This window comes from Peromyscus leucopus, chromosome 14, assembly GCF_004664715.2.
Source record: "Peromyscus leucopus breed LL Stock chromosome 14, UCI_PerLeu_2.1, whole genome shotgun sequence".
NCBI lineage: Eukaryota > Metazoa > Chordata > Mammalia > Rodentia > Cricetidae > Peromyscus > Peromyscus leucopus.
This window is the reverse complement of record NC_051075.1, coordinates 53273299-53285987: the sequence shown is the minus strand read 5'-3', so window position 1 is coordinate 53285987 and position 12689 is coordinate 53273299. Positions and strand designations below refer to the sequence as shown.

Here is a 12689-nt window from a genome sequence, read left to right as displayed (position 1 = left end):
TCCTTCCGTTCCTTAATGACCCGTCCCAACAGATGGTTCCTCATGGGGCTTCCTTTCAGTTTTCTGAGTTTTATTTTAATTTTATTTGTTTACTTATTTTTTAACCAACTCACTAGGTCTTAATTATATATTTGTTCATACATATATGTACTTACATGTGTTTTCTCATTTTTAAATTAAGAGCAAAGTTATTATGCAGCAAAAGTGAGGCTTTCTCTCTCTTTCCTTCTTTCTTTTTTTAATTTCAATGAAATCTTTATCCCACTAATAGTAGCCTGAAAACCATTTTCTAAAAAAAGGATGGGGGGATCAGTATGCATTTCACTGAGGAAGTAAAATTCAATTGGAAAATCACAATTGAACTACTTAGTTCTGGATAGTCGTAAAGAGTTCTAAGTAGCCCGTGCGAGAGAAGGGGCTGCAGATCTGAGTGAATGAATAGGCTCTGTGGAATACCGTGTGCCCATTAGGAAGAATGGAATGAATCCAAAGCGCTGATGCTTTTGAAAAGACCTTCTAGGTTGAAAGCAGTGAGCCACAGAACACTGTGTAGTATGGCGCATTAGCAAATACATTTTATTTTGTATTTTCAGGTATACTTGCATACACACCAAAGTATAAACACCATATATATTCTAGCAGGGTCTGGGAACCTGTATGCTAAGTTTATAACGTAGCTGCCTCTGAAAGGGAATGTGGGGACTGAAGGAGAACCGGAGAGCTGTCCGGGTAGACTTTGGGTTTATTCCCTGGTTCTGAGTAATTACAGTGTTTTAGCTGGGAGCATTTATGTATGCTTGTCCAGTTGAGAAATAAATACTGCCAAGATGGGGATAGATGTCATTTACATAGGCCATCCTTGACCGGTGCTTGGTGCTTTAGTTTTTTGAGTTTTAGGCATTTGGCTGTTGTCATCTAGCATATTATATCATATCTATCTATCATATATACGCACGCACACACACAATTTCTAGCTGGCAGAAGCACAACTACAGTTTCAGTTCCAGTTCCTTTTTTGCAAGTTTCTATTTGGGGACCCTTAAATAATTGATGTCTAAGAAGTTTCATGCCGTTGCCTTCTCTGTCTCATTCAGGAAGCTTTGGATGGGGAAGTACAGAGCAGGGAAGGGTGTTAAACAGACTGAGTTTGGTTTGTTATAGATCTCATTGGTACCTTTTCCCTGGGGGTTGTGTTTGTTTGGTTTTGTTGTCGTTGCTGTTGTTTTGAGACAGGGCTTCACTGTGTAGCTCTGGCTGTCCTGGAACTCACTACTTAGACCAGTCTGGCCTTGAACTCACAGCAATCTTTGTGCCACTGCCTCCTGAGTGCTGAAATTAAAGGCATGTGCCACTATACCCGGCTTTCCTTGGGGGATTTTGTGCTCTGTGACGTTGTGTGAAATCAAACAGCAGATAAATACTATAGGTTAATGGCAACCCTGGACCCTCGATAGAAAAGCTAGAAAAGTGTAAACACTAATCTCGTCTAACAGGGTCTGGGAACCTGTATGCTAAGTTTATAACGTAGCTGCCTCTGAAAGGGAATGTGGGGACTGAAGGAGAACCGGAGAGCTGTCTGGGTAGACTTTGGGTTTATTCTCTGGTTCTGAGTAATTACAGTGTTTTAGCTGGGAGCATTTAACTTTATGAAGCGGCCAGCATTTCCAGTGTGAAGAGATAGTCATCCAGTGAAGACTTGGTGTCTGTCATCAGCAGCAGCTCAGCAGCACGTTTTAAATGTGCGGTACACTAAACTCAACTTTTCTGTCCCCGCCTTAACAGACGGTTTCTTTTAAAACTTGGAATGATTATATTTTTATATCTAATAATCCTCATCTTGTTTTGTACTCACCCAATGAAGAGTAGATAAGTGAACTGGGTGGATTGTGCACACATGTAATCCCAGCATGTTAGAGGTTGAGACAGGAGGGTAGTAATTAAGTCAGCGTTGGCTTCATAGTAAGACCTCATGCCAGGAAAAATAGAGAGAGGTTAGAAAAGAAAACGAGGAGATCACCCTAACCCTTTCATTCATTCCATATTAGTCGCCTTTAAAAGAAAGCACTCCAGAAGCTAGGGCAGGAAGCTTGCTTTGAGTTCGAGGTCAGTCTGTGCTGTAGAGTGGAGTTTGGCCTCATAATAGAAAAAAAATAAATAAGCAGTAAATGGCAAATGTAGAAAGGGCATTATTGAAAAATTCTTTGTTTGGGAAAACTTAAGAGCAACCTATTTGCATAAGTTTGGAAAGCTCTAGAATTTTATTCCTTTATTTTTTGAGTCTTCTTACATAGCCCAGGCTAGTCTTGAACTCATGATCCTTTTGCCTCAGCCTCCTGAGAGCTGAGATTACAGTCCTGGCAGTTTTGTCCTTTTGAAAGTAAAATGTGAGCCAGACATGGTGGGTGCCTATATTCTCAGCCACTTGAGAGACTGGTGGAAGGAATCAGCTAGGCAAAACGGCCATAGTGAGCCTTCCTTTTAGGGAAGTTGTTGGTTTGTATGGGCTGGTTGTCACACATATATGTCTATATTTGTAACAGGCCCTCATGTAGCCCAGGCTGACCTCCAACCCACTGTGTAGTTAGCCTAGGATTACCTAAGTCTCCTGCCTCCACTTCTGGAGTGTATAGGTTACAGGCGTATGCTACCATGCCTGGCTTCCCCCCCCCCCCACACACACACACAAGTTAATGAAAAATAAAAAATAAAGGAAATAATAGCTGATAAGAAACAAGCATAAAGCAACTACATTTTTACTTGTGTGGTATGTGCCTCTGCTTACTAGTTTTCCATCCTCCACTCCTCAGCCTACAGGGAGTCCTTGGAGATTTCTTTTGATAATTGGCTGTATCATTTTAGGAAGGAAAGAGAAAAAAACTTAGGGTGTTTTTTTTTGTTTTTGGTTTTTTTTTTGGTTTTTGTTTTTTTTTTTTTTGAGCAAACGTAGGATTTCTCTTGGCTTTGAACTGTAATCAAGCCTTGTGGTGTATGACTTATATGTGCTAAACAGGATCCTCTTGTTGTTTTGTGTTGCTTTGGCTTTTGTTTTTTTAGTTACTCCGTGATGCTGTAAGAACATATGCTTTCTTCTTCTGTGTATATTGGATCTAATACAGCTCTCACAACTACCATACTAATTATAGTGTCTATTACCTATCAGTGAATGAAAAAGCAACGTAAAGTACTGTATTGCAGTGGAAATCTTGTTTTTCTGCCTTCCACTGAGCAGCACCTCTACAGACGTGGGTTGTTTATTTGGTATGTAAGTCGTGCACATGAAAAAGACCTCTGTTGCTCCTGGACTTGTTCTTGTTTTTTGAGACAGGGTCTCACTGAGCCACCCACTCCCCATTTCAGTTAGGCCGGCAAGCCATTGAGCTCCTCCATCTGCATGTCTCCAGGCTGCCCTGCCAAGTTGGAGTTTCAAGAATGCATCACTATGTCCAGCTTTTAAAACCTCCCGTGGGTGTTAGAGATGAACTCAAGTGTTCTTGCTTTCATAGCAAGTGGTCTTACTCACTGAGCGTTTCCAGCATCTCCCTAGCTTTGTTTTGAAGACAGTCTTTCTTTGTGTTCTAGACTGACCTTGTCCTGGAGATCTTCCTGCCTCTGCCTCCAGAATGCCGAGTTTACTGTACCACTGCTATGTACCACTACTGTACTTATCTTCAAGAAATCTTAATCAAAATTAAAAATCTAAGGGTTTGTAGAGAAAGGTAGAAAGCCAAATTTTAACATATCTTAGGATGACTGACAGAAGAAATTTTGAATGTGGTAAACTTCTAAAAAGACCGAGAGTTTCATGCATGTGTATAATGCATTCTGATCACATTCCCTCCCTTCTCTCGGCCTCCTCCCAACCCTGGCTGACCCCTGCCCTACAAACCCTCCCACTTTGATGTCTTGTTTGTTTTGTGCTCGGTGTTCTTGACTTGAGCAGCATTCTTGGGAGTGGAGTCCTAACTCTGATCTTTTCCAGATTGCAAAAGTTGAGAAACTCAAGCCATTGGAGGTGGAGCTACGACGCCTAGAGGACCTTTCGGAATCCATTGTTAATGATTTTGCCTACATGAAGAAGCGGGAAGAGGAGATGCGGGACACGAATGGTGAGAGAGGGTGACTTTCCTGTCTTAATGAGTGAACTGTAATGGGGACGGTCCTGAACTTGAGTTCCAGAGCACACTCTCCTCCTCAGTTTGGGAAAGTGGAGTATAACTCCGAGAAGGGAAATTGCTTCTTTGGGGCTATTGCTACTAAAAGGTCAGTCAGCTGACTAGATTTTCAGAAGAATGAAATTGTCTTCTGTGACATGTAATGACCATATTCTCAGTTGACTTGTAGCAAAGGATACCAATTTGTCATTTTTAACGTTTTCAATGGGGTTAGAAGCAGAACGGCACTGGAGACAGAACTCAGAGCCTTGTGCATGCTGAGAAGGTGGAGCGCCATGAGGTATCTCCCCAGCCAGTGCTTTTCAACAGTCCTGCTGGGTAGCCCAGGCTGGCCCGGAACTCTCCCGTCTCACCCTCACAAGTGCTGAGCTCACAGGTATTACCAGAGCCGACTTTTTGCTTTCTTTTTTTCTTTTTTTTTAATTGTTTGAACTCTTAGTCTTAGGGACAGAATGCGGTTAATTCATTGTCTTCCCCCCGGCCATTGTTTGGCCACCTGAAGCAGCTTCCTTCACTCTACTTACAATGCTTTCTCTTTTTTCTCAGAGTCCACGAACACCCGAGTCCTGTACTTCAGCATCTTCTCCATGTTCTGCCTCATTGGACTAGCCACCTGGCAGGTCTTCTACCTGCGTCGCTTCTTCAAGGCCAAGAAGTTGATAGAGTAATGCGGCTCAGTCTTCCGGCCCCTGGTGTCAGCCAGCAGAACATCGCTGGGACGTGCCTGGCCTAGCTCAAGGCCATCCTCCTAACAGTACCATCAAGGCACAGTGGAGTTTTCTTGCCAGAACTGATTTCTTTTGGTGTGGGAGAACATGGGGCACCACCTACACCCAACAAGTCAATGAGGACTTCTTTTCAATGCGGTAGGATTGGGACTGGTTTTTCGACAAGATTATTAAAGTCGCCTACGGAAAAACAAAACAAATACAGGGGTTACCTAGCTAACCAAAGCCAGCACTGGCCCTGGGTTTCCTCACGTGGTCTGATGGAGCTGTTGGCTTCCCCTCCTCGCTCATCACCTTGGTCCTTCACTCGAGTTCTTCCCCAGTATTTCTGTGACCATGCTCAGCTAGTCTCACGCCAGTTGTCCTCTTCGGCTTCCCTGTGAAAACACCCTGAACTTTCTCTTGGCCCTTAGGTGAAATGTTTACGTAGCTTCTGGTGATAGCCTTCATAATTTTATGTCTCCTGAAAGGGTCGTGGATGGGACACATAAAGAAGTGAGCTTTGAACTGTAGACAACCTCCTTAAAGGAAATCTCGTTTTAGACAATTAAAATGTTTGTGTTCAATCTTGAACTCCTTGTGTATGTGTTTAGTTCTGCTCAGTCCGTCACGTGTGACCCCAGGGACCTTTTCAAGGTGGACTAGCTCCAGCACGAGGTCTCTCGATGGCAGCCGTTCCCTTCTCAGCCTCTGGCTCCCTCCTCTGCTCACCACGTCTGTGACTTTGTTCCTTTGTTGTGGAAGTGGAACCATCAAGAGTGTGACCTTTGGAGGCTGCCTTCCCACTCAGCAGCATCCTGGTGAAATGCCCCTCCAGGTTGTGGCATGTATGCTGGTTTGCTAGTTGTTACCTTTTCCTTGCTAATACTCCTCCAGGGTGTGGATGCTGCTGCAGTGTGCTTAAGGTGGTCACAGGGGTCGGATTTGGCCCGTAGCCCGGAAGGTGCTTGTGTGAATGTAAGTTTTCGTCACTCTGGGATGATGCCCAAGAGGGCAATTGCTGTGCTGTGTGGGAAGTAGTTCTTAGACTTCCCCGCTCTCGTCTAGAGCGCTATAGCATGTTACATTTCCACATTCTCATTAGTGTTTATCCTTGTTGTTTTAACTTAGCCCCTTGAATAGGTGCTTGTAATACCTCATTGTGGTTTTAATTTGCATTTCCTAATGGCAGATGGTGTTGACCATTCTTTCATGTACTGGTCATTTACCATTGGTATGTCCTTGTCAGTGAGACGTCTGTTGATGGCTTTTGCCCAGTTTCTGTTGGGGCACTTGCTCACATCCCTGTAGAGTTTTGTGTAGGCCCTCTGTCAGACGTGTGGTTGCTTACGTTTTTCACGTAACTTCTGCCAAGGAAAAATAAGTACATTTTACCAGCCCTTCATGCATGGCCAATCACGGACTGATGGTTCCTGTCCTTATATTCCTTATATGTCCTTAATTCCTGTCCTGATCTCTAGAAAATTAGACATGGGGTTTAAACAGACATCTAGAAAAGTCTTAGAAAGGTAAATACTTGAAAATTTGTGTTGCACAAGCAAAGCCAGGATTCACCTGTCAGGAGTGTTAGGCGCATCAAGGCCAAGTCTAATGTACAGAAGGGATGTGGGGCTCGGAGTGTACCTTGTGGTAGACCTTACCTAAGGTATGGAAGGCTCTGGTCCCCAGCACTAGGGGAAAGCAGGTACAAATGTTTGTAAACAGGGAAAATACTCATTTGTCATCTGATATCTTTCCCTCTTCTCCCAGGAAAGCAGGTAGGAGTTCATCCTCTGTAATCTTTCAACCCTGCTGACCTGTTGCAGGGCTTGTCTTAATTGCTGTGCTGAGAAGTACTGGACTTAGAAACATGTTGCTGGCAGTAAAGAAGTGGAATATTGAAATGATCAGAGAACGCTGTTAGTTGACCTGGATGAAGTGTGAAGATGAAAGGGAGTGGTTTATGCTGTTCAAGTCTCAGGCTGTCCTGTTAAGGTTCCAGTTACTGTAAACTCAAAAGCCTTCTTTGTCTTATGGCTTCCATAAATTCCTCTTGCAGGGCATAAAGTATTCTCTGGTACAACACTGCCATCTGCTGCTGAGAAGTGATAGGTCTCGCTTCTAAGAATTTAGCAGTTGAGTCTTCACCATAGCAACAGCAGATGTTCAGGGATCTGTAACATTCATATATCAAGTGATAGAGGAACAAATCAAGTAGGAAAAGAATACACAGAGTTTTGGGTTGAAATCCATGTGTAGACTTTTAAATGCCTAACAAGAGACTCCTGTTTCTGACTTGTGCCTTCCCCCCTCTTAAGGAGCCGTGAAAGCCACTCTGTAGTTACGGTTTTCTGTTATGAAAAGTGTCACAGAAGGTAGGAGAAAAGAGAATAAGCATTTTGTCCATATTTTTTGTTTCCAAGGAGAACTCTAAACTTAAGCTTTGTAGAACTAAAATTCCTTGAGTCCTTTTCTTTGTTTTGATTCATGCCAAAAACAACCAACTTAGACATTGTATTTTCAGTTAAAAAGTGAATTGAGGTGCATTTGCCTTTGACAACAGGCTAACACGAAAGCACATCAGCTTTATAAACAGGTATGTTATCTGCTTCCCTCCATTTCCAGCATACTCAAAATAATCTGAGAATAATACAGTTTTAACAAACCTTGTTAGATACTATTTTCATGACCCTCCATGAGAGCCGTTCTTCTGTTTGTTAATGGGAAGAGGCATGTGGGATTTATACACACTCACCTGTGGCAGATTTTTGTGTAAACTTTGACAAATAAAGGCTAGCAGAAACCATTGGAGGTGTACTTGGCTGTTACTCTTCAGTGCTTTTTGGTCTGGGTTAGCAATGATTCCTCCTCTATGTTGCTGCTTTTTAAAGCACAGTAAATGAAACGTGATGGATTGAAGAAGAAAATGTTGTCCCTAATTTACTCCAGATGGATGGCGCTGATATGTGAACTAGTAGACCCTTACATCCGTGTGTTTCTTATGTCACTGCTCATTCCTTGTGTGTCGTCAGAGGGGACAGGTCGGGTCTGTAAACTGCTCTCGTGTCTTTTCTTGCAGCTACCACTGGGATTGTTTCTCCAGAGTTTCCCCTTGCTTCTGTTCCAGATGTACCCCTCTCATTTTAGAATCCTGGAGTGTCTTGTTTTCACATTGTTGGCCGATCTGAGTAAACTGCACCCCAGACAACAAAGAGCAATTTATTTATTCTTATGTGTGGGGGTGTTTTGCCTGCATGTATGTCTGTACACACCTGGGGCACCTGAGAAGAGGGTGTCAGATCCCCTGGGACTGGAATTACAGACAGTTGTGAGCTGCCATGGGAATCGAACCTGGGTCCTCCGGAACGGCCACAAGTACTCTTAACTACTGAGCCATCTCTCCATCTCTCCTCATGAACCTTCTTTCTAAAAGCCACCATGAAGTGTTCTGTAGATCACTAACTGGCCACACACACATACAATTAATTAGTAAATCCACAGTCTACTGTGAGTCCTTTTGAAATAGAGGTTCCCAATATTTGGAGGTTTTTTTTTTTTTTTTTTTTTTTCTTGTTTTAAACCAGAATCTCTGTGTAGGTCACACTGGCCACAAACTCAGCAGTCCCTTGCCTCAGTCTTCCAGGTACTGGGAGTGCAAAGATGAACCACCTTGCCCAGTCAGGTATATTTTCACATCAAAAAGTGTGGGAGCTGCAGAGATACCTCAGTCAGTAAAGGGCATGACACAGAAACGTGAACACCTGAGTTTGATTCCTAGCACTCATGTAAGAGGCTAGGCATGTGCCTATGAGAGCTGGCCTGTGCTTAGGATCCCAGTACTGGGAAGGTGGAGACATCGGCCTGTCATCATAGCCTAGTCATTGGGCTTTAGGTCCTGATGAGAGACTGTGTCTCCAAAAACAAGATAGATGGCTCCGGGGGAATGGCACATAGGCTGACCTCTAGCCTCTATATGCACACACCCACACATACACACCAAAGTGTTTTCTCACTGATGTTTTAGAGAGCATACTGAGTTCGCAAAACTTATAAATGGGGGGCTGGAGAGATGGCTTAGTGGTAAAGCGCACTTCCTACTCTTGCAGAAGACCCTGGTTTGGTTCCTAGCACCCACACAGTAATTCTAGTCCCAGGAGTACCTTCTTCTGACCTTCGTGGGCACCAGATATACACACATTGCACACTGCACATGCGTACAATGAGGCTCATACTCATACACATGAAATAAAATCTTTAAAAAAAAACTTAGAAATGAACTTGTTTCAATAAAATCACTGCATTTCTGTTATATTTAATACATACTTTATAAATTATTCTGTTTGGTGACATCCCGTATATGAGCCACATACATAATTTAAATTTTTATAGCTGGGTGGTGGTGGGCAGGCAGGTGGATCTCTGTGAATTTGGGGCCAGCCTGGTGTATAAAGAGAGTTCCAGGACAGCTAGGGCTATTACACAGAGAAACCCTGTCTTCAAAAACAAACAAAAAAGTTGTAGATGGTTTGTCTTGATCAAAGGTCTTTAAAATAAATGTTGGGCATTTAGGAATATTCACAGGTAGTTTTAGGCTGGGCACGTGACTGGCATGCGCTTGTGAGGCTGAAGCGGGAAGCATGCTGTGAATCTGAGCCTAGCCTATGCTACATAGTTCTAGGCCAGCTTGGACTACAGCATCAAAGCTTTGTCTCAAAAATTAAAATTAGTTTCAGTTCAAGATAATGAATTCAGCATGGACATTCTGTACATTAAACTTAAGATATGTAGGCATTGTAACTAAAGCCATTCACAGTTTGGGGCAGTCAAGTTAAAGAAAGCTAGATAATTCTTCACTACAAAGGGACCAGGAAAATGAATTGTTAGGCATCAGCAAGACTTGAATGAAAGTCAACACTTCTGTTTTAAATAATCTGACCCCCCACCCCACCCCATTATTTCAGCTCAATTATACACCAACTTCCTACTCTGTTCAACAGAATTAGTTTAGCCAAAATCTACTGTACTCAGATAAATAAGAGGCACTATTTCTTCTCCAAGTGCCTTCTAGTCACTAGTAGCACTGTCCTTTGTATAGTCCTGAGAACCCTTTACACACCCAACAAGTTTGGCTTGGATCCTTGTCTCCTAAATGACCTTCTGGAACCATGGACTTTTAAAAGCACTTACACAAAATTGTTACTGCCTTTGTTTGTTTGTTTGTTTTGTTTTTCCGGGTTATGTGGAAGCCTCTGAGGTAGGAACCATGTTTATTCTGTTATAATCCAGTATCTGGCACATGAAGGTACTTGATCTTTGATAAATGAGATAGTTTGAAATTCAAAACTTGTGTAATCTAGAGCACTTCAAAAGCAACGTAAGTAAACAGGAGTTCTCAGTCAGCCAGTATGACACAGTATGACATACCCATGGGATAATAACCTGCTGTTCATTCAACCTCTGTTTCTGGGTACTGCTGTTATATAGCAATGAAAAAAGCAAGGCCCAAGTTCTCATGGAGCTTACATTCTAACAAATGGAGATAGCAATAAATCAGTAGACATCAGAATGTGAGAGGTGAGCATCTTTAAAACCAACGTTAATAGCCGGGCAGTGGTGGCTCACGCCTTTAATCCCAGCACTCGGGAGGCAGAGCCAGGCGGATCTCTGTGAGTTCGAGGCCAGCCTGGGCTACCAAGTGAGTTCCAGGAAAGGCGCAAAGCTACACAAGAGAAACCCTGTCTCGAAAAACCAAAAAAAAAAAATAAAATAAAATAAAATAAAACCAACGTTAATAGACTGAGAGGCCTGTGTTAGTTTGGACTGGATGTGAAAAGGAGCTAGATTTAGTTCAGTGTGAGCATCATACAAGCAGACTATCATGACAGAGATCAGTGCAGTAATATAAATTCAGACAAGAGAAATCCCTTGTAGTCTACTATCCAGATGCAGTATGAAATGTTACCATGTATTAAATGGAACACCAATGAAGTGAACTCAACCCTCACACCACTACCAATTCTAATCTTCCTCCTGTGTGTACCAGCTCTACTTAAAGCCCTCGACTGAACTTCCTGAACATCTACCTTACCATATCCCAACTAATCACCAAGTCCTAAGTGTCCCTCACGGATTTCTGAAATCGGAACCTCTTCACTCGGTGATACTGCCCTAGCACCTCTTGGAATAGAAATTGCCCCCTAACTGACCACCTTTCCGCCAGTCTTGTTCTCCACATTGCTTTCAGAGTTCTTTGGAAAATGAAAATTAGTTCCTACCCTAAGGGGATCAAAGTAATAACTGAGCTCAGCACTTAAGCAAAAGAATGTTTAGTCACTGTGTTAGCAGAAAAAAGCATAAACAGATTTCCTCAAAAGAAGATTGGAGCATCGAGAGCCTGTAAGACGGCTCTCTGGGTAAAGGAGCTTGCCATGCAAATCTGATCGCCAGAATCCATGTATAGGCGGAAGAAGAGACTCCACAAAGTTGTCCTCTGACCACCACATATGTGCCATGGAAGCACCACCCCCATCACGTATGTACACACACAATGGTATAAAACAGCACTTGGGACATAGAGCCCTGATCATACAGTCCTTGGCTTAGAAGTCTCCAATAATTCCCCATCATCCACAGGAAACACCAAACTATACAACACATAAAGCTGTACTTTCTGCTTCTACCCAACATGCACAGTGGCTCCAGCTTCATAACCTCTTAGTCACACTCTGCCCTTTCCCAGTTCTGGGGCCAGAGTGCTGGGTTTGACTCTCAAGCTCCTCTTAACTAGCTGTATCATGATAAGCAAGTTACCCCCCACGCCTGCAAACACATACACCTTGTTCCATGATACTGTGAGATTGAGGGCCATAATACAAATAAGAACCTTTAGCATAGTGCCCTCTCGGGCAACCCTGTGGTGTAGGTAATAGTCCCCATCTTTATAGGGGGAAAAAGTGTTAAAGTTCATAGTAGTTAGGAAGTTGCTTAAGGAAACATACTAATGAAACTATATTGACTGTACTGCAGTTCCCTTGGTGGCTTGTGGGTAGGGGAGCATCCAGTCTCTGTTCCCGAATACCGTCAATGTCTGGCCCTGGTGCTTCAGGAATGCTTCATAAGATCAGACTGTCAAAGATCTGCAAAAACGCATCCGATTATGTTGAATTTGGAAGGTGAGAAGGGAGAAAAGAATAGTGTAAGCAGAGTTAAGGTATTTTAGGAGTTGTGTCCGGCGGTGGTGGCGCCAAGCCTTTAATCCCAGCACTCGGGAGGCAGAGGCAGGCAGATCTCTTGAGTTCGAGGCCAGCCTGGTCTACAGAGTGAGTTCCAGGACAGCCAGGACTGCACAGAGAAACCCTGTCTCCAAAACAAAATAAAACAATACAAACAAGTTATTTTATGGGTTGTGAAGAGGGGACCTATGATGGTCATAGGGGAAAGAGCTGGACCTGCTGATTGAGATGTCAGAAGTCAAGTGTCTCAGCTTGCTACAGCATCTTTACTATAGTATGTCTTCAAACAAGAGTCCTGTCCAACAAGCCAAGTGACTGCAAACCCAGCCACAGCTCTTGGGACAAAGGACACCAAGATGAGTGGACCACCGTGGAAGTCTGACGCAGTTCGGAGAGCTGGTAGGAGATGCAGGGAAGCGGTCTGCAGGCCCAGAGGACACGCGTGGTAGCCCTTCGGCTCCCACGACTCCCACAGATACCATGCCCCGGGTCGCCCGAGGGATGCGGGACTCATCGGCAACAAGCGGGCACGCGAAGGCGGAGGGAAAAACCTCCGCGAGCCGGAAGCCCCGAGAACT

At 43.5% G+C, this 12689-nt stretch overlaps 1 protein-coding gene across 1 annotated transcript in view; it reads left to right on the top strand.

Annotated features, from left to right (window-relative positions):
- The window catches only part of Tmed10 (transmembrane p24 trafficking protein 10), a 35589-nt gene extending 27904 nt beyond the window's left edge, over nucleotides 1–7685 (top strand). Inside the window, exons 4-5 of the mRNA XM_028876495.2 lie at nucleotides 3980–4106; nucleotides 4719–7685. Of these exons, the coding sequence (XP_028732328.1) occupies nucleotides 3980–4106; nucleotides 4719–4840 (249 nt within the window). The 3' untranslated portion in view covers nucleotides 4841–7685. The remainder of the gene's footprint in view (nucleotides 1–3979; nucleotides 4107–4718) is intronic.
- The last annotated feature ends 5004 nt before the right edge of the window (nucleotides 7686–12689 follow it).